Source organism: Myodes glareolus, chromosome 9 (genome assembly GCF_982192425.1).
Source record: "Myodes glareolus chromosome 9, mMyoGla1.1, whole genome shotgun sequence".
NCBI classification, from domain to species: domain Eukaryota; kingdom Metazoa; phylum Chordata; class Mammalia; order Rodentia; family Cricetidae; genus Myodes; species Myodes glareolus.
The window spans coordinates 15,869,596-15,891,907 of NC_142034.1; the positions used below are offsets into that span (position 1 = coordinate 15,869,596).

Genomic DNA, 22,312 nt, shown 5'->3' on the forward strand with positions numbered 1-22,312 from the left:
AGAGATCTGTCTGCCTCTGCCTCCCAAGTACCTATTAAAGGTGTGTGCCACCACCGCCTGGCCCAAAATAAATTTATTAAGAAACAAAATAAAAGGAAATCAAGAGGTTGGAAAGTCCAAAGCTAGTGTAACAGTAAGTAGTTGGGGACTCGGGTGCGTCCTTGTCTTCCTGTTCTGCTGTTTTACTTGCAGGGTTCATTCTGGCTTGGGGGAATAGGATCTCAGGTAATCCAGGCTGGTCTGCATCTTGACATGTAGTCGATGAAGACCTTAAACTCCTGATCCTCCTGTAATCCCACCTTCTGAATGCTGGGATTACAGGTGTACACTACCACACCCAGTTTAGGTAGTGCTGGGGATTGAACCCAAGGCTTTGTATGTGCTAAACAAATACTCTACTCGCCTGGCTACATCCCCAACTCCCAACTGTACGTATTCTGTAAGCATGGAAATGCACCACTGCTTTTGCAATATCCTTCTTGTTCATAATACTGTGAATTGAGGGGCTAAGAGATGGCTCAGAGGTTAAGAGCACTGACTGTTCTCCCAGCGGTCCTGAGTTCAATTCCCAGCAACCTCATGGTGGCTCACAACCATCTCTAATGAGATCTGGTACCCTCTTTTGGCCTGCAGGGATACATGCAGGCAGATGCTGTATACATAATTATTAAATCTTTTTTTTTTTTAAATCAAGATGTTCTTTTTTTAAATATTTATTTACTATTTATTTATTTATTATGTATACAATATTCTGTCTGTGTGTATGCCTGCTGGCCAGAAGAGGGCACCAGACCTCATTACAGATGGTTGTGAGCCACCATGTGGTTGCTGGGAATTGAACTCGGGACCTTTGGAAGAGCAGGCAATGCTCTTAACCTCTGAGCCATTTCTCCAGCCCCCTTAAATCTTTTTTTTTTTAAAAAAAAAAGAAATATTGAGAATTGAACCTAGGACCTGACATCCTCCTGTTTGAGCCTCCCAAGATGATTGGTACGAGCCACCACGCCCAGCTGTGTGTGTGTGTGTGAGTACACAAATGCAGGTACACATGTGTGCACGTGCATATGCATGTCCCAGGAAATCTGAAGGATTGTCTACTTTCCTGGTGCTAAGATTACAGCTGTATGACAGAGAGCCTGACTTTCAGTGGGTGCTGTTGTTTTTATCTAAGTTCTGTTTACCAATAAATACTCAGGAGTTTGATATTGGGGGTGAAAACCTGCTAGATCAGAGAAACTGAGAAGCAACCAGATGACCTTCCTTTTTGGCTTAAGACCCAACAAGAAAATGTCTTTCCACACTATCCCAAGCCAAAAAGGACCACAAATCTCTTCCATTCCTCCCTACTCCTTTCTCTGTGTTTCCATCCATCTTAATAGGTCCTCCAAACTCTCTGAGGCTAATTCTTGTCAACTAGTTGCTGGCTCTGCCCCCTGATCCAAGGTTAATTTTTTTAATAGTCTCAGAGTTTCACAGTGTGATCAAATATCCCACAACATTTCCCACTTTTTGTTTAAAAAAGAAAGTTTTTAACTCTTAACATAGTAAAAGTATATACAAAAAGAACAATTATCAGGTATTGTCCAAATAAAAAGGTTTCAACTCTAACACAGTAAAACTATACAGCAAGAACAATTATCAGGCAAGAAGTACATTCACAATGTACATTTGTATTTGGAAAATTTGGAGAAAGTACTCTATTATCCATCCTATCTTGGTGAATCCAACGTTTTATACCTAAACCACTTTCTATCATAACTTGTATTACAAACCTAAAAATATCTTTTTAGGTCTTAAAACATTTTCTTAGATAAACAACTTAAGTTTTTATATCTCTTAACCTTATACACTTTACATTTTTTGTAAGTTTCTTTTCTGAATTAGGTAACAAGAAAAACTTTATCTAGTCTTCAATTCCCATGAGAGACCCGAAAAGAATATAATTTTACCTGAGTAAACAGGAAGTACAAAGCTGGCTGCCTGGACAGTCACCCAAGGCTCCTGTAACGTTAGGGCATTCATTTTTGTCCTGCCAACTAGAATATCTGACAGACTTCTGTGAAGCAGGAATTTTGAAGGACTGGCCTAATTTGTCTTGTTGAATCGCCTCCATCAGATTGGCCTGTAGATGTTGGCCAAATTTCCTGTCCTACCCGGTCCTGCACTCATTCAGTCCCAAAGAAACACACAGAGGTCTATATTAATTATAAACTGGTTGGCCTGTTAGCTTAGGATTCTCATTAACTCCTTCTTACATCGTACATTAACCCATTCTTGTCTGTGCTAGCCATGTGGCTCAGTACCTTAAATCAGCGAGGCCCTCTCATCTTGCTTCCTCTGTGGCTGAGTGACACCTGCAGACTGAATCTTTCTTCTTCCCAGAATTCTGTTCTCATCACCCCGCCTATACTTCCTGCCTGGTTGCCCTGCCTATACTTCCTGCCTGGCTACTGGTCTATCAGCGTTTTATTAAAATACAATTGATAGGGTACAGACCACTGTCCTACAGCATGTGGATAAGTCTGAAGGGTATTTTTTTTGTCTGTCTGTCGTTTTTTGAAGACAGGGTTTCTCTGTGTAGCCTTGGCTGTCCTGGAACTCTGTAGGCCAGGCTGGCCTTGAACTCGTAGAAATCTGCCTGCCTCTGCCTCCTGAGTGCCACATAGGCCACCGCCCAACTTAAAGGGTATTTTCTTGATTAACGATTAATGTGGGAAGGCCCATCACACTGGGAGGTGCCACCCTGGGCAGGTGGTCCTGGGTTGTGTGGGAAAGCAGTCTGAGCAAGCTTGCCATTAGCAGCATTCTTCCGTGTACTTCACCTCAGTTCCGGCCTTGAGCGCCAGCCCTGGCCTCCCCCCACGATAATGAACTGTAACCTGGAAGTCCTCAAACATACCTCACATCCTTTGGATCCACGCACTGCTGTGAAAGACTTGACCAGGTTATTTCGGGGAAGGTTGTGGAACTTTGGGCTGGAAAAACCACCCAGCGCTTAGAGCTTGGCGCGCAGTTCTGTGGGGGCGTGGGAGCTGATGCTGAACCGCCTGGCTGGTGAGGGGTCTGAGGGATTACAGATGTGCACCATCACGGCCAGCTTCCAACCTGCCGGTCACTTTAAACAATCGTGGCTCCAGTTTGAATCCCCCCATCTCAGGGAGGATCCCCCATGCTCGAGAGTGTTTCCTTCTGAAAGCCGAGAGTGGTAGATTCCCTACCATTACAACACATCCTGTTGGTTCAAGTCTTAGGTGAGGTTGCCCCTGTAGCCCCCACCCCTAGCTGCTGTTTATGGGGAACACTATCGGGGGAAGGAGGGGAACTCCTGTTCAGGGGGAAATCGGAACTCGGGGAGATGTAAATTATATTTGAGTTTATTTATACCTTGGGCCGGCATTTTCATTGTCCCTGCGCCAGCTGACACGGTCTGTTTGGACAGCTGGCTGTAAAGTCAGCCCTGGCGCTGCTAGACAGCAGCTGTCGAGCTTGATCATAATTACAGCCTTTTCCTCTTTAAAAAAGACGGAATCCCCCGGAAAGCTTGAATACTATCTCCTATATTTGGGTTTCTTTACTTTTAAAATTTCATTTCTTGATTACCGCGCGCGCACGTGCGTGTCGGGGGTGGGGGGGGCGTATACACATACACACACATACACACTCCCTGGTACCTGTGTTGAGGTCAGAGGACAACTTGTGGGTCCTGGGAATTGAACTCAAACTACACAGCAAGTGCTTTTAACCAGTGAGTCATCCCGACGGCCCAGGCTTTCTATGAAGAAATGCTGCATTGAAGGACCCAGGCATTCCGTTCTTATGCACATATAACAAACTTGTGCGTACACAGGCATCAAGGGCCATGCTTGTAGTGTAAAAACTCCCATAACTGCGTTATTTGTAACAGCCCAAAGCTGATAACAACCCCAAGTAAATTATCTCCAGGATTAAAGGCGTGCACCACTACCACCACTAACTAGTATGGCTCCTGGGATTAAAAAGTGTGTGTCACCACTGCCTGGTCTGTAAGACTCACCAGTGGGGCCTGCTTTACTCTCTGATCTTCAGGCAAGCTTCATTTATTAAAATACAAATAAAATATCCCTCCAGAATGCACCTTGGGATGTGCACATTTGAGATCTGAGCATTCTTAAATCCACTGATCCCTCTGAACAGGCAAAGATGATTTCCTACCCTTGCTGGGGACAGCATCCTCCTCCCTTTGTACCGTAACACAATGCAAGCTTGGTGCATGAGGAAGATATTTAGTGTGTTTGTGCTACAATGAAGAAATCAACTTCAAGCCAGGCGGTGGTGGCGCACACCTTTAATACCAGCAATTGGGAGGCAGAGACAGGCAGATCTCCTTAAGGACAGCCTGGTTCCAGGACAGGTTCCAAAACTACACAGAGAAACCCTGTCTCGAGGGGAGAAAAACAAAAAACAGCAACAACAACAAAAAAAAACAAAAACCCCACAAAGCAAATCAGTACTAACAAGATTTGTTTTCTTTTTAATTAGGTATATGTGGGTGTCCATGTGGGGGTATATGCACACATGAGTGCCTAGAGTCCAGAGAGGGTATCGGATCCCCTGGAACTGAGGTTCAGGCAGTTGTGAGCTGCCTAACATGGGGTTAGGAGCCACCCAGTGTCTTCTGTCAAGGCAGAAGCTTTGCCAAAGCTTTTAACTGCTGAACCGTCTCTTCAATACCAATACTAACTTTATGTGTTTGCAGTCACATAGTCTCACACACACACACACAAACGCGTGCGTGCGCGTGTACAAGGTCTGCTCCCCTACACTGCAGGGATTACAGGTGTGTGTGGCCACACCTGTCTTTTTACGTGGGTGCTGGGGACCTGACACAGGTTCTCATACTTGTGGAGTAAGCACTCTTTCCTGAGGAGCCATCACCCCAGACCCTCACACCATTTTCAAGGTCACCTATATTTAGACATGGATTATGCTTTGTGGTGGTCTTTATTTGTAGCTGTTTGTTGTATGTTTCTTCTTGCTTGCTCTTTTTTTTCTTCCTATTTTTGAGACAGAGTCTCACTATGTAGCCATGGCTGTCCTGGAACTCACAGAAATCCACCTGCCTCTGTATCCTGAGTGCTGGAATTAAAGATGTGTAGCACCACACCTGGCCACACTTTGTGTTTTTGTGTTTGAACCTTTGGTAGGCAGGGGGACAAGGGATCATGAAAGATGATGATTGTAATCCCTCATGGTTCACATCACTGTTGTCTAAGATTTAACTTCTGTTTGTTTGTTTGTTTTCGAGATGGGGTTTCTCTGTAGCTTTGGAGCCTGTTTGGAGCTGGCTCTTGTAGACCAGGCTGGCCTCAAACTCACAGAGATCCACCTGCCTCTGCCTCCCGAGTGCTGGGAAAAGGCATGCACCACCACCGCCCGGCCTAGATTTAACTTTTTACATTTTTATTATTTATTTTTAGATGAGATTGGGCATGTTCCGGGTGATGTGGCTGTAGGCTTATTTATTTTTAATTCAGTGTTTGTGCACAAGTGCAGTGCCTGCAGATGCCGGAAGACAGTGGTAGATCCTCTGGAAACAAAGTTATCGGCAGCCGTGAGCTGTGGGATGTGGATACTGGGACTCAAACGCCTGTCAGTTGAAGGAGCAGTGTGTGCTTTTAACCTGCACAGTCCTCTCTTCAGCCCCGAGCTAATTAAATGGTGTTGGAAAGTGAGAACAATGGACGCCCACTGTATAACTGTTATCAAGCCTGGCTACTTAGATGACGAGATTAGATGCCCAAAATTAGCCAAAGGAATAGTATTCAGATGTGGAAAATAGAAAGCCACTTTTGGTGATTAGCTTAAATAGTTTTGGTTTTGTGGGTTTTTGTTTTTCGAGATAGGGTTTCTCAGCGCTATGAAGCCTGTCCTGGAACTAGCTCTGTAGACCAGATTGGCCTCCAACTCACAGAGATCGCCTGCCTCTGCCTCCTGAGTGCTGGGATTAAAGGCGTGCGCCACCACCGCCTGACTAGTTTTGTGTTTTAAGATGGGGTCTTGCTTTGTAGTCCCAGTTGATCTTGAATTCAGGGTCCTCCTTCCCCAGCTTGGTGTGAAATTGTGAAGCACCAGGTGAATTTGCTGTCTGCCCATACACACCGGCTTACTAGAAAGTCTTTTTTACACGGGATGCAGTCGGTTTCTTCACACCTCAGTAGGTGAGGTCAGAATAGACGTAATCCACTTTATTACCAGCATGGCCTTCTGAAACAGAAAAGGGAAAAGAACTCAGTCACTTCCAGCGATAAACTCAGGCAAAGTCTAAATGGGATCCCCATTTCAGGAGTGTGGGCTCGGTGGGTATCAGTGCTTGTCACCACGCTTGAAGACCTTAGTTTTATCCCAGGGTCCCACAGGGAGGAAGGAGAGCGCCGCCGACGCCAACTTGTCCTCAGACTGTCAGTGGGCCCCAGCAGGCTCCTCCCCTCAGCACTGGGGTCACAGGCCCGAGCATGGCTGCGCCAAGCTTTTTGCGTGAGGGTTGGGGGTCCACACTCATGTCCCATGCGAGTGAGGCAGGCAAGAGCTCTGAGCGCAGAGCCATCTCCCCAGCCCCCAACTGCTCCTTGGAAATGTTTTAGTAGTGACCCTGAATCCTCTTTTGGGGAGTTTTTTTTTATTTTTTTATTCTGCTTTTAATTTCATGTGTGTGAGGGGTGTATGCACATGTGGGCACAGGTGCCCTTGGAGTTACAGGCGGTCGTGAGCTGCCCGACTTGAGTGTGGGAAGTGGACACAGGTCCTCTGGAAGGGACAAGTCGTCTCTCCAGCCTGTCTTGGAAGTATTTAGAAGACAGTCTCTACCTTGTCTTTTTCTCCTCCAACCTCAGCACTTGACATATTTGTGGGAGCTGTTGTTGGTTACTGTTGACTTGCTGGGAACCTGGGGTCCCCATATCCCAGATACAAAGTCCCTGCTCACAGTGATGTCTGCAGGGTCTCTTGTCTCGTTCTAAAAGCATCTCTTGTCCCCATCATGACTCACCTTGTTCCCTGGGTGCCACCTCCTTGAAGACTGGAGTGATGTAGTGTAGCTCCTGGGGTTGTCCTGCCTCTGAGCAAAAACAAACGGAACCAAAAAAGGAAAACAATGCATAGCATCACTAAGCTGATTCTTGAATCCTCCAACCGTGGAGGGGTGGGGGGTGCCAAGAGAGAACGCTTTCCTTTTGGGGTGTGTGGAAACATGTTGCTGTCCCTCCAAGTCTGATCCATGCTCCTGCTTGGCAAGATGGAAATGGCAGAAAATGGGAGCTGGTGCTGGTGTCTCAGGGCTTGCACAGTGCTCAGAGTGTGACCGGGACCTGTCAAGCTGCCTGGGACGGAGCTCTTAGCTAGGCGGCCCTTCCACCACAAAGCATCCAACATGCAATGCCTGATTTGATAAGCGACTAAATATTGTACAGTATGGTGACTCTAGCTCGTCATTAAATACTACCCTCTTGAAGACTGCGAAGGACCAGTTTTATGCTCTCTCACTTACTCCAGCACTCGGCTGCATGTGTGGAGTCCTGGGTTTGATCCTAAGCATCGCAAGAAGCAAATAAGCAAACAAAAATGAGACGTGCGCGCTTCTGCAGCATGCAGATGGAAATAGATACAGGAAGGTTGTCATGGCCTCTGGGCAAGGATGACATGCAACTTAAGTCACATTTGTAATCCTAGGACTTGCAAGGGTGAAGCAGGAGGATTATCATGAGTTTGAGGTCATCCTGGGCTGCATAGCGAGTTCAAAGTCAGCCTAGACTAGATGCTAATAAAAAAGTGAATAAGCAGGGCTAGAGAGATGGCTCAGAGGTTAAGAGCATTGCCTACTCTCCCAAAGGTCCTGAGTTCAATTCCCAGCAACCACATGGTGGCTCACAACCCTCTGTAATGAGGTCTGGTGCTCTCTTCTGGCCTGCAGGCATACACATAGACAGAATATTGTATACATAATAAATAAATAAATATTTTTTAAAAGTGAACAAGTAAACAGAAAAAAAAATTTGTTCCCAAATAACCAAGTTGCACATAATAAACATATATAGTTTTTATTTGTTATTAAAATAGATGTTTTTAAAGATCAACTTGGACATAGTATCACGTTTGTGATTCCAGCACTCAAGAGGCTGAGGCAGGAGGATTGTAAGCTTGAAGCCAGGCTGGGCTACATAACAAGACAGTCAGAAAACAAAACATATTAACAACAAAAACTTTTTTTAAAAGATGATCATAATCTGCGTGGTGGTGGCGCAGGCCTTTAATCCCAGCACTCGGGAGGCAGAGGCAGGCGGGTCTCTGTGAGTTCGAGGCCAGCCTGGTCTACAGAGCGAGTTCCAGGGCAGCAAAGGCTACACAGAGAAATCCTGTCTTGAAAAAACGAACAAAAATATGATCATGAAAGACTTTGGGATACAGCATGGGTCATCCCAAGCTAATATAAAGTCATCTCTAAGTATATTAAAAAGAATCGAGGCTAGAATGGCCGACTGGTGACATTCTACATCTGGCCATCTGGAGTGTAAGATGGGAGATGGAGGGCAGCGGTGAGAGGGAGATGGGATACTCTGTTACTTTCCTTCCTTTTTTTTAACCCATTTCTCTGGAGAATCTTTAAAAAAGTAATTTTTTTCATAACCAGAACTGTGTAGATTACTTGTCTAGCATATGTAACCCCTTGGGTTCGAGTTCCAGCACCATACCATATATACATAGTATACTATATATGTACACAGTCACCCCAAACCAACCAACCAAACTCATCAAAACAGCCAGCCAGGCCCCTACCTGTCTGAGTCTCACAGATGTTTGCATACAGCTCGCCTTGCATGGGTGTATCTCCAGAATCCTTGGACTCGCTCTTTCTCCGAGCTTTTTCTGACCAAAAAAAAGAAAAAAAAGGCAGAGTTGTAACATTTAACCAATTTAGACATTTTTTCCTGTCTTCTCTGCCAAGGTGCAGAATTTCCCATGATCCTAAGAGGCATGCCTCAATGCTGGCCTGAAGAAAGGCAGGACACAACCACAGATCTGTACAGGACAGCCACGCCTCTGCCCCAGGGGCCTCCTGACCACGCCCTGGCTTAGCCTACAGGTCGTTTTCTCTCCTTCCTGAGAAGAACAGTTGGTCGGAAGCCTTGAGTCATCTTTGAGAGAAGAGTGATGCCGCCAAGTTCTGTCGATACAGGGTTCCTCTGTGTAGCCCTGGAACTCGCTTTGTAGACCAGGCTGGCCTTGAACTCTGAGACCTGTCTCTGCCTCCCGAGTGCTGGGAATAACAGCGTGCACAAATCTTAATGCCACTTTGACAATGGTTTTGTTGGCAGAAAAGGGAGATGTTCTGGAGATGTTTGAGGAGCTGTGTTCAGTAGGGCACCCGCTTTCAAGGGGTTTTAGGGCATACAAGCTAAGCAAGGACCGTACTACTGAACTGTCCCAGGGGCTTTTCAACTATTATATCAGTGGAGTGCCTGCCCTCTGTGACCTTTGTCCCTGTAGAGACAGAGAGAGGCACAGGGGCCTGACATCTGTGAATGAGTCTTTCTAATTCAGAGTCTCTCCATAGCCCTGTTCCACAGACCAGAAGGCTGAGACCCAGAGAGGCAAAGACACCAGGTACCCAACAGCCCTCTGCTTGGAGCCTTCTGTGCTGAGACACAAGTGCTGTTTCGTGCAAATCTAGCTCTTTCTCCACGTGTGTGTGACCAGTGAAGGGGCCACTTTGAAATCTTTACCAAAGAAGGGCTTAGAGGTAAATAGGGAACAGGAAAGGCTCCTAACTGAATTGTGAAGAATTTCCTTCTTTTCTTTTCCTTCTTTTCTTTTCGTTTCTTTTTTTTTCTGAGACAGGGTTTCTCTGTAGCTTTGGGCCCTGTCCTGAACTCCCTCTGTAGACCAGGCTGGCCTTGAACTCACAGAGATCTACCTGCCTTTGCCTCCTGAGTACTGAGATTAAAGACATGTGCCACCACAGCCTGGCTGGTGAAAGGTTTCTTGTTGCTGTCATACATCAAGTGGGAAGAGAGAGAGAGAGATGTCCCCATCCAATGCCACACCCCAAGCTTCCTGAAGGTGGCGGAGAGAGTAGAGGCTCCACCCTTTGAAGGGCTTCTGGTCAGGACCACCTCTGTGATATACAGTGAACTTCAGGAGTCTCTCGCTGTAATGGCGTCCATACATACATGCCCACATGCACAGAAGCACTCTTTATCATTGCCAGAAGATGCACGCCACCCAAGCATGGGATGCAGGGGTGAGAAGATGGCATTAGGTATGCACACAGATCAGAGTGTTCCCCAGCCTAAAGAGGAAATAAATTCTGCTATGCACAGGGAGCCACACACCAAAGGACAGTCCCTGGGGATGGGGCACAGTTGGTAGAGTCCTTGCCTAGCAAGCAGGTTCATTCTGCACACCTGCAGTCCAACCACTCAGGAGGACCAGAAGTTCAAGGCTATCCTCAACTACACGGTGAGTTTGAGGGCAGCCTGTGGATACAGGAGACCCTGTCACAAAATAAGACAGGCAACTGCTGCAGAATGCCACTGGAACAAATAGTTAGAGCGGTAGCGACAGAACACAGAAAGGTGGCTACCAGGCAGGGGAGACAGAATGAGGGACTGTCGCGGAGCACTCGGGGGTTCCAGCAAGGGAAGCTGGCAAGGGTGTGGGGTCACTGATGGTCCTCACAGCAGAGTAAAGGTTTGGACGCCACTAACAAGCACACCTGAGGAGCTGAGGCGTGAGTCCGTGTAGAGCTCTGGTTAAGCACACGGCATTCCATTAAAAAGAAAGATGGGGGAGTAAAATTGCAAATTTCATTGTGTGCGTATTTTTAGCATAATTTTATGAAGAGAGGTTGGTGATGCCGCTCAGTTGGTAGAGTGCTTGCTTGGCATGCACGATGCCCTGGGTTTCACCCCTACTGTCAAATAAACTGAATGGAGGGGCCTGTGCTTGTAATCCCAGCACTGGGGACGTGAAGGCAGGAGGATCAGAAGTCACAGTGAGTTCAAGGCCAGCCTGGGCTACAAGACCCAGTCTCAAAGGAAAGAAGTATAAATTGGGAGTGGTGGTGCACAGCTATAAGCCTAACTGAGACAGGAGCATCACTGTGAGTTCAAAGCCAACCAGGCATGCATAGAAAGATCCAATCACAAAATAAAAGTACAAATAGTATTAATAATTTAGAGACGGTAGCTGCAGCTGCAGAATTCTAATTCAGTCACGGGGATTGGGGGCATAGATAGGGTTGTGTGTGTAAGCTGTGTTCAGGCGAGGTTGGCTCTCCAGACAACCCCCATCAGAACGGCCTCACTGAGGGCTTGAAGGTCGAGCCCTGTGAGCCTCAGGAACTCTGTCTCTTCACCTCTTCATTTCTCATCTCTTATTTTTGCTTGGTTTTTCAAAAACAGGGTTTCTCTGTATCCCTGACTGTCCTAGAACTCACTCTGTGGACCAGGCTGGCCTCAAATCTGGAGATCCGCCTGCCTCTGCCTCCCAAGTGCGAGGATTAAAGGTGTGCGCCACCACCTGGCTTCATCTCATCTCTTTCTAAATTTTTTTTTAAAAATTACATTTAGTTACTTGCTAGTGTGTGGCTATACGCGTGCCACACAGCACTGTGGAAGTCAGAGGACAGCTCACTGGAGTCAGTTTTTTCCCCTTCCATCCTGTGGGCTCCAGGGATCAAACCCGCCCCTCTTTATTTTCTCCCTACTCCATGTCTCCCATCCAGGTCCTAACCAAGCCCACTTCCCTACCATCTGAGATCAGATGACCTTAGTCTCACCACGCCACTTCTTTCTATTTAAGTATTCGTTTTAAATTTTTTTTTTTTACGTGCACAAGTATTTTGCCTGCATGTATGGACATCCTGTGTGTGCCCAGCGCCCACCAAGTCAGGAGAGGGCACCTGATCCCCTGAAACCAGAGTTACAAGGGCTTGTGCAGCACTGTGGCGCTCCCAGCTGCTGAGCATCTCTCCAGCCCCTCCCCGCTCCGTTTTCTGACTCTGCCCCTTCCCCGCTGCCCCGCTGAGTCTGAACCTCACACGACCATACCTGGGAGAACTCACCTTTTTTGTATTTTGTTCGAATGAAGAAAACCAGAACTAGGATTATTACCAGCAGCCCCAGTAACACTGCAGGCAGCAGCTGTGACAGCAGACAGGAAGGGCAGCTCTCTTCTGTAAGAAAACAGTGTTCGCGGGTCACCACTGGCTAGAACACCGATCTGCCGAGTACTCTAGAAAGGGCTACCATGGCTGTCTCCCGAGTTAACCAGCACACTGTGTACCTCATGAGAGTTCCCTTGCTGGGCCACGAAGTCCTTCAAGTCATACCCTCGTTCCTCCCTCCCCCACGGGCATCACAGAGCAGCCCAGCTCTCCATGCTTGGGTTCCTCACAGCGCAGCCTGGCCCTGTAAGGACAGGCACAGGGTGCTTAGGGGCAGCTCTTAGGCTTGCAGGATTCAGGTCACCCAAACAAGTCCCACGTGTTAGGTGTTACATGCAGCATGGAGTTAGATTGGTCTGGGGCTGGCGGAATGACTCAGCAGGTTAAGCGCTGTCAGGCAAGCCCGAGGACCTGAATTCGAGCCCTGGAACCCACACTGAGGATGCAGAGAGCATCCCCATCGAAACTGCCTCTGACATCCACTTAGGGCCGCATGCACACATAATAAATAAAATCAGTTTAGACCTGTTCCCATCTGACTGACCAGGGCAGCTGCCAGGTCTATAAGGATGACCAACCATACCGAGTACTCCGTCCACACACACAGATCAACCCTTACTCCAGCTCACTGGCCTCAAGGCTAATGACCTGCTGAGGAGCCACACACCCCTGGGAGCCAGACAAGCAGCTAGTCTGACTAACCGCGCACGCGCAGTGTGGCCCAAGCCCAGCGCTGAGGAAATAGAGGGTGGAGCGAGGTCGCCTCTTAGCTTCCAGGAACTGATGCTCAGACTTCATTATGTCTTGTCTTGAACTGGCTATGTAGCCGAGACTAGTTTTAAACTCCTGACCCTCCTGCTTCCAGTTCCCAAATGCTAGGATTACAGGTGTGTGTAAATGCACCCAGCTATTTGTTTATTCTTGTTTTGGTTTTTCAAGACATGGCTTCTCTATGTAGCCCTGACTGTCCTGGAACTCGCTCTTATAGAAAAGGCTGGCCTCGAACTCAGATTCATCTACCTCTGCCTCCTGAGTGCTGGGATTAAAGAAGTGTGTCACCACAACCCAGCCAGTTTGTTTATTCTCAAGAATGACTACAATCAAAATTTATTTAGGGTGTGTTCATATACACACTTACATGTGCATATAGACGCCAAAAGACAACTTATGGGAGTTGATTCTTTCCACTGTGTGGATCCCAGGGATCACACTTAAATGGGCAGACTTGGTGCCAAGTACCTCCACTCACGGAGCCATGGGCATGATTTTGCCAACAGTCCAGTCCCAAGTATATGGTTGAAGGCTGACTTTGTTCTAAACCCAAAGTATCATATTTCCATTTATAGGATTCAGTTGTACAAGTATTTTTACTTCCTCCGAAAAGCAGAAGTGGCCCTGCTAAATTTGTTCAAGGGAAACTCAAAACAGGAACCCCTACTCTTTCTTTTCTATAGTTTGGGGTTTTTTTCTAAAAAAAAAATAGATTTCTTTAGATCTATCTGTCTATCTATCTATCTATCTATCTATCATCTATCTACCTACCTACCTATCTATTGTAAGACTTTAAGACAATTCTGAAGCCATTTCTGACAATTCCAAACCCTCTCAGCCTTCGTGCCTCAGTGCTTCCCCTCCTCCCCTGGGAACCAAGGACCTAACAGCTACACATGCACGTACTCAGTTCCTGAACAATTACCCACATATGTATGTTTTGACTTAGTCCCCTGGGAAACGGGGTCAAAATGACCTCTTACCTCATCTGATCTGACAATAGTTCTCCAGTCAATTATTGGTATTAGCCCTTTTCGAAAAAGCCAATCATAATAGTCAAGGAACAACCCCTCTTGTTTCTATGGGGCCTTCTTTAAAAGTAGACTGTACCAGCTAGTCGGGGTCTCTCGGCTTCCCGAATGCTGAGGGACCCTGTCATGACAGAATTAATAAAATCCTCATGCTTTTGCATCGGCTGTGGTGTATAAAGTGGTCTCTGGGGGCGACTCCTTCTCGGGTTGGACACTAGAGTCCAACACTATCTATCATCTATCTATCTATATCTATCTATCTATGCTTTTTGCGACAGGGTCTCTCTATGTAGTCCTGAAACTCCATATGAGTCATCCTTGGCTAAGTAAGTGAGTATAAAGCTAGCCTTGGCTACAGGAGAGCCTGCTTCCAAAGGAAGAAGGAAATTCCCAAGGTCACAGCACTGACAAATGCAGATTGGCTGCAGAGCCCTGACCCCCTCTACTCCAGACCCCTGCAAACTTGACGCCCTGTGTCTGAAGTTTCCCCTGTGCTTGCCTGCTTCTCTGACCTTCAACCACCTCGAACTAGCTCTGTCCCCACCCCAAGCTGGAGCCCTGAATATGCCAAGAACTTCAACCAGAGCCCTGTTTTCCCAGTCTCCCCGCATAGCTAGCTCCTTCTCATTCTCCCAGCCCCTCAGACAGGCCCTTCTACCTTGCCTACGTGGGCCCTCCTCCAAGCCTTGCCTTTCTCCACACTGTGCCAGTGTCCTTAACAACAGAGCCCTGACTCCCACTGGTACAGTTTCTGAGTCATTTGTCTGGATTTTGTTTCTTCCCCCAGACCAGAGGTTCCATGAGGGCAGGAACCAACCAATCAAAGTCAGGGTGTGGTTCATCCGGGTTCTCAAGCCTTAGCCGACAAGTGAATCCCGGAAGGAGGAGCCTGTGCTTATGGCTCCAGCCATCAGTCCTGATGGGGCTCAGGGAACTACCATGGCTTAGGTACCACTGATGTCCTGGAAGCAATTTAGCTTCAACAAACAGCAGCCTGCACCAAGTGAACCATCGATAGAGACGTACCTATGAGACTTCACTGACGATGGTCGTGTTTTATAATCCAGCAACAGTTTGATGGGACAGAATGTCACTTGAAAAAAACCGCAGGAGCCGGACGGTGGTGGCACACACCTTTAATCCCAGCACTCGGGAGGCAGAGGCAGGCGGATCTCTGGGAGTGCGAGGCCAGCCTGGGCTACAAGAGCTAGTTCCAGGACAGGCACCAAAGCCTCAGAGAAACCTTGTCTCAAAAACGTCAAAACAAAACAAAAAAGTGGAAGGCCACGTGCAGAGGATGCGCGTTTGGCGGCCTCACCGTGCAGGGTAGCGGACTCTGTTAAATCACCGGGCGCCACAGCTCCACGTTTGTGCCAGTTTCCTCCTCCCACTCCATCCTATGACAGCCACAATTGCCACTTACATTATACCTGCTGCCTCCCACCTGGAGCCCATAGCATGAAACTCTTGTAAAAACCTGCACCTCTGGCTGTGCTGGCAAAGAGCGGTGTCAACTTGATGGGATCTAGAATCCCCTAGGACTCGAATTTCTGGGCAAGTCGTGAGGGATTATATAGATTAGGTTAACTGAGGTGCACAGATCCACCTTAGGCATGGTGGTGCCATCCCATGGGAAAAGTCCCAGGTTGCATAAGAAAGAGAAAGTGGCCTGCTGGCACCTCCTTTTAACCCCAGCTCTTGGGAGGTAGAGACAGGTGGATGGATCTCTGTGAGTCTGAGGCCAGCCTCGTCTACACAGTGAGTTCCGGGCTAGTCAAGGCTACATAATAAGACTGTGTCCAAAATAATAATAATAATAATAATAATAATAATAATAATAATGATGATGATGATGATAAAACTGAGCACAAAGATTCCCCTCTCTCCTCTTCCTCTCTCCCCCTCTCTCCTTTCTGTATGCAGTTGAAATGTGACCCACCACCTCCCGCCCCTGCTGCTGTGACTGTCGCTTTCCTGATGACTGTGTCACTGTCAGTCCTTTGGGGACCCAAATTAGTCCTTTCTCTTTAAAGAGTTTGGTCAGGTGTTCTGTGCCAGCAATGAAACAAGTGACTGACACCCTGGTCTTCTGAGCATCCCCCGTGGAAAGATCGCCCTGCTCTGCTAGATCAGACTAGGGCATCTGTACGCTAAGATTTAGAGCCTTTGACCGGCATTTCCATCTAACAAAACCTCCTGTAGTGATAGACATCTGCTATGTTGTCCAGCATGGCAGCCACCGGTTACCTGTGACTCTGGAATACCAGAAATGTGACAAGGTTGTGGCTTCAAGGGTTTTTGTGGGTTTTTGTTTTGGTTTGTTTTGTTTTTGCTTTTCGAGACAGGGTTTCTCTGTAACTTTTTTTTTCTACTTCATTGCTCTTTTTTTTATTATTAAAATATAAAAGTTTCCATTTTTGCCCCTCCTCCCTCTCTGTAACTTTTGAAGCTTGTCCTGGAACCAGACCTTGTAGACCAGGCTGGTCTTGACATCACAGAGATCCACCTGCCTCTGCCTCCTGAGTGCTGGGATTAAAGGCACGTGCCACCACTGCCCGGCTGAAGGTTTTATTTTATCTTATTTTATTTTATTTACTTCTTTTATGACAGTGTCTTACATCATATCTCTGGCTAGCCTGGAACTAGCTATAAAGAGCAGGCTGGCCTTGAACTCACAGAGATTCACCTGCCTCTGCCTCCTGAGACCTGGGGTTAAAGGTATACCCAGTACTATGGTATTGAGTTTTTAAAATGTATTAATTGTGTGTTTGTGCACACATGTGCACATACTTGCATGCACAGAAAAATGAATGTACACTGGTGCACATGCCACAGCATGCATGTGGAGGTAGAGACCAGCTCTGTGGAGTCAGCTCTTTCCTTCCATCTTTTTGTGAGTTCCGGGGATCAAACGCAGACTTGCACAGTAAGTGCCTTTACCCCACCGAGCCATCTTGCCAGCCCTAGAATTGTTTACTGTCGTTTTTGTTTCGTTTGAATTTAATTTGACATGGATGATTATGGCTTGGGGTCCCCACACTGGTAGACCTGGAGAACCAGTGGTTCTTTTTTTTTTTGAAAATTTTTATGATTTATTTATCTTTTATTTTATGTGCATTGGTGTGAAGGTGTCAGGTCCCCTGGAACTGGATTTTCAGACAGCTGTGAGCTGCCATGTGGGTGCTGGGAATTGAACCCGGGTCCTCTGGAAGAGCAGTCAGTGCTCTTAACCACTGAGCCATTTCTCCAGCCCTGAACAAGTGGTTCTTTATGAGGTTTGACGAGACTGTAGATATAATGTCTTTAGATCCCTTCCCTCACTCTCCAAGGGGCTCATTATCAAGGTCACCACAGATGAGGCTACTGGTTCTGGGCTAAGAGAAGCATGGGAAGGCAACAGAGAAAAGCAGAACACATGAGGTGTGGCTGGGCGGGAAGGGTGCTGGCTCGTGGGGCTTCAAGCTTCAAGGGAAGAAGAGGGGAGAACTGGCTGGTCTTGGTTAGATGAGGGAGGGACTGGAGATCAGTGAAGCACTTCTGTAGAGGATTAGCAAAGCAGGGAAGACAGTCTCCAGTGTGGGAGCACCATCCTTGAGACCGAGGGCCCAGACAGAATAAGAAAGGGGAGGAGAAAGTCCACAGCAAGTGCTCTACACTGCTGTGTCACGTCTCCAGCCCCTTTGCATGTTCTTGAGTGTTTCAAATTGCCAAGAGCCCTTCATAGCACCAGAGAGAGTCCCTTCTGCCCCCCTCCTCTCCTCCCCCTTCCCCACCCAGGCCTCCATTGTATGGTGAGAGGCACTTACTGGCAATTGTGAAGTTGAATTCCTGACTATATTTCGACTGGTCGGAAGCATTGGTTTTGCATTTGTAGGGGCCTGTTTCGTTGGCATTGGAAATCTTCAGGTAAAAAGTCACCGTTTCCCCACTTAGCTTGGTTTGTAGATGTTTCTTACTCAAAAACAATGAATAGGTGATATTCACTGATGTGTTCTTGCTGGAACAAGACAGAGATACATTTTGGCCCATGCTGACCACATTCATACTTGAGTTCAGATTTGGAGAAGGTAGTTCTGGAAAGACAAAAGGACATGGCGATCTTCATTAAGACTGCTCGACGGGGCTAGAACCGCAATGGAGTGCTTGCCTAACGTGCACAATGCCCTGGGATAAATCAGGAATGGTAGCTCATGCCTGAAATTCCAGCTTATGGGAGATGGAGTCGGGAAGGACCAGGAGTCCGAGGCCATCCTTAGCCAGACAGAGTTCAGAGGCAGGCTGGGCTCCAGGATTAACAGTGTCAGGCTGACAGGCTCTAGGACCACATAGGAGACTGCCTCTGGGACATCTAGGAAGCTTCTAGACTGGGTTAACCAGGGTGAGGAACGTGAGTATGGGTGATCTGCCAAAGGTCTGGGTTCCCAGTCTGAATAAAAAGGAGTCGAGGAGACAGTGAGCTGAGAATCCCTTTCTATCTGCTTCCTGACTGTGGAGGCTCTGTGACCAGCTGCCTCAGGCCCCGGCCATCATGACTTCTCAGCCGTCACGGGAGCTGTGAGCCCAGTTGACCCTTCTTCCCTTCAGTTGATTCTTGTCTTGATATTTGGTCATAGTAGTGAGAAGAGTAAGAAACACCCCCCCTTTTTTTCAAGATGAAACAAACACCTTAGGGCAATTTTGTTTCCCCAATCCTTTTCTTTGTTCTTCAGGTATGCCAGATGCCACCCCGTGTACACACCCATGAAGTCATACGCCCATGAGGCCACCTGGTGTGCACACCCATGAGACCATCTTGTGCGCACACCAATGAGGCCAAACACCCATGAGGCCACCTGGTGTGCACACCCATGTTCCATACTGCGAGCTTATTTGCTTGTTCCCAGACAAAAAGACTCCTTATAGCTATGCTATGTTTTGGTTTGGCGTTGACCAGGGCTTTCACTTCCCATTTGTGTTTCTTTTCAGGTAAGCACTGCCAAATTTTCTTTTCATGGATTATGTTTCCCACAAACCAGGGACAGACCTGTGACTTTGACTCTTTCATGACATCGCCCACCACAAACCCAGTTCCCACGAGAAGTCCTTCCCTGCTCTATTCCCAGGATGCCCCCAGAGTCCCCAGGGTCTGTCTTCCCCTGTTTAATCACATCTGTAAATTCAGCATTTGGGGGATGGAGGTAGAAGGATCGAGAATTCAAGGTCAGTCAGTCTCTGCTACATAGTGAGTCTAGGCCAGCCTGGGCTACACTAGACTGCCTTCCGGTAAGGCCTCTTAGAATTCCTTGAACTCTCTCTGCTGTGGCTTTGGTAGCCAGTATGTAACCTGTATACATACACACACACATACATACATACATACATACATACATACATACATACATACACACATGCATACACACATACACACATACACAATTTCTTTGAGACAGGCTTTCTCTGTGTAGCTCTGGCTGTCCTGGAACTCACTTTGTAGACCAGGCTGGCCTCAAACTCAGAGATCTGCCTGCCTCTGCCTTCCGAGTGCTGGGATTAAATGTGTGTGCACCACCACTGCCGGTTCTACATGTGTATATTTACTGTAAGATGTGTAATATGTGATCCAAGTGTTAATATTAAATTTTAAATTGGAATGAAAGAACCGTGTTTGCTAACTGCCAACTATCAAGGGAAATCAGGACTACTTGAAAAATTACAGCCAACATAACCCACATAGTTTGTGAATTGATTGCTATTCAATAAATCCTGACATCACAGACAGATCATAAACAGCCACAAACATGCTCAACCACACTCAGTACTAGTGGTGGTGCACGCCTTTAATCCCAGCACTTGGGAGGCAGAGGCAGGCAGATCTCTGTGAGTTCAAGGCCAGCCTGGTCTTCAAGAGCTAGTCCCAGGACTGGCTCCAAAACAACACAGAGAAACCCTGCCTCAAAAAAAACCAAACCAAACCAAAACAAAACAAACAAAAAACCCAAAAAAGAGAGAGAGAGAGAGGTCGAAGGAGGAGGATTCCTATTCAACATAGCCTGGGCTACATAGTGAGTGCTAGTCTATGTAGCAAGATCCTATCACAAACAATCCATAAAAACAAACAAACCAACAAAAAAAGTCAAACAACCCACTTCACTTACTGGTTGCTTCTGGAAGTTGAGGGGAGACAGGCTGGGGGTATGCAACTGCTCTGACAATCTTATGTGGTTAGCATAGCTGGGGAGTGCTGTGTGGCAGATGCTGTGCAGAGAACTAAGCCTGGGGGCGTTCCCACCTCACAGATGAAAGAAATCAAACTCAAAAGTGATCAGCTCAAATGCCCAGGCTGCCAGCTGGTGAGAAACATGCCAGGCTCAGCAGCAAAGTGCCCTGGCTCCATGGTCGAGTTCCTCCTCTGTGTAGTACTAGTTGGATGAATTTATGATGTGTTTGAGTGGGCGTGGTGGCACACACCGGTAATCCCAGCACGTGGGAGGAAGAGACAGAAGGCAAAGGGCTCTAGCAGACCCAAACATGGCAAACATGGCACCAACAGGGGTGCCTTTTGCCTTGCTCCCCCATTCCCTCTGCCTTGCTCTATCCCAATGAGCACGCCCAATCAAAACAAACCAATTCATCCGAACACAGCATTTCCCCTTCTCCCTTTATAAACCACCATTTGCCCATGGGCCACATCTGTCTCCTCTCTATCCGGAGGCAATCCTTTGTCCCTCCAGGGCAAGCATCCTTCCCCGCTCCCTATTCCTTTCCTCTTCTCCTTTATCCATTGTGTCCTGTCTTTGTCTGTTGTTCCCTGTCCTTTGTTCTTCTGGGGCAAATAAATCTTTGTGCTGAGAATTTAGTCTTGCTGTGTCCTGGGGGGCTGCCCTGTCCCTGAGAAGGCTTGGGAGTTCTAGTCCAGCCTTAGCCACATAATGGAGTTTGAGGACAGCCTGAGTTACATGAGATTCAGCCTCAAAAGTAAGTAAATAATGACATTTATAATGATTATGCAAGGGTTTTCTATCTAAAAAGAAAATGATAGCAAGAGTTGGAAGTTTTTCATGGTAAAAACTGTCTCAAGACTTGGCCACCGAGTTTCAGGTGGGAAAAAAATCTACAATTACCCCTCCAAAGTCAGCTCATTTCCTTCCTAGCCAATAACTGAGGCCTTTGCTCTTGGTTGCTGATCTAAAAACACAGAAATCCTCGTAAGGGAATGTGCACGTCCAAAGTCAGTCATCCCACCGTTCTGATGAGCATCCTTTTAGGAGATGAAACTTACCGTTTGTTCTCGCCCTCTTACAATCCACTGCAGCATTCTGAACTGAAAGAGAAAAAAAGGAAGATTAAGAGGAGCTCATTTTCCATGTGATGTGTTGGAGAGCCGATTTTTGTTTTGTTTGTTTGGTTATTTTGTCTGTTTTTTGAGACAGGATCTCACTGTGTAGCTCTGGCTGGCCTGGAACTTTCTATGTAGACTTCAAACTCACAGAGATTCTCCTGCCTCTGCCTCCCAAATGCTGGGGTTAAAGGTGTGAACCATTACTCCCGGCCTGAGCATTAATTCTTAAAATATTGAATCAGGCTTACGTGTGGTAGAAAGAAAAATAGCCCAGAGTAACGGTCTGTCCAGCCAGCTCCTCATTCCCATGAATGAGGCGAGAGAGAGGCACATGGGAGAGCCACCCACACCCATCCTTAGTAGTGCTACTGCAGAGTGAGGTGTGACTTCTGAGAATCCTCTTCCCAACCCCACACAGGAAGTGAGGGCACTTAGACAAGTTTATGCAACTTGACCCGTGACTACTTGGTCTAACCCGCCTTCCACGCACACTCAGCAGCTGCCCTCACAGGAAGCCTTCCTTCCTCTCTCGGACCTGTTTTGTGACAGCGGTTCTTTTGTTCTCTCTCTCCCCATCTCTCATACACACTGGGATGGCTAAAGTTAATGTTTTAAGTTTAAATCATTGTGCTTCAGAGATCTATAAACCAAAAATGCCTCTAATGTGTAAGCCCCACTAGCCTAAGGACAGAAAGCTTTCTGGAATGCTGGGGGCTGTTGTTCATGTAAGATTAAAAAAGGCCCTTGTTTTCACTTCCAGAAACAAGTTTGGTTGCCCCAACCACAGGGATGTGCTTGATCACATGGAGGTTGGCAGTACTAGGCAGGAAGTACGCCTGGATGTATGCTTGCCCCTGATTGGGTGAATGTGGGAAGTGTATAGCATGATAGATTTTGCCTTTATAAGCCTCTGACTAATATAATTTGGTGCTAGACTCTGGGAATCCTGAGAAAGGACCTGATTGGTGTCCAATGTCCTGGCCAGTATTCAAT

At 47.1% G+C, this 22,312-nt stretch overlaps 1 protein-coding gene across 2 annotated transcripts; it reads right to left on the minus strand.

The window, feature by feature from the left end:
- Nucleotides 1-4,483: 4,483 nt before the first annotated feature.
- Nucleotides 4,484-21,731, minus strand: Milr1 (mast cell immunoglobulin like receptor 1). Of its 2 annotated transcripts, XM_048446019.3 has the most exons (7): nt 21,568-21,731; nt 21,260-21,301; nt 17,808-18,074; nt 12,098-12,208; nt 8,809-8,898; nt 7,025-7,093; nt 4,484-6,243 (listed from the first exon to the last, which is right to left on the minus strand). In XM_048446019.3, exons 1-7 carry the CDS (start codon nt 21,671-21,673, stop codon nt 6,191-6,193), a joined length of 738 nt encoding a protein of 245 aa, XP_048301976.2. In that variant the 5' UTR covers nt 21,674-21,731; the 3' UTR covers nt 4,484-6,190. The 2 variants fall into 2 exon arrangements, with proteins under 2 accessions (XP_048301976.2, XP_085552079.1); XM_085695953.2 differs by lacking the exons at nt 21,260-21,301; nt 21,568-21,731 and adding an exon at nt 20,136-20,395.
- Between the last annotated feature and the right edge of the window lie 581 nt (nt 21,732-22,312).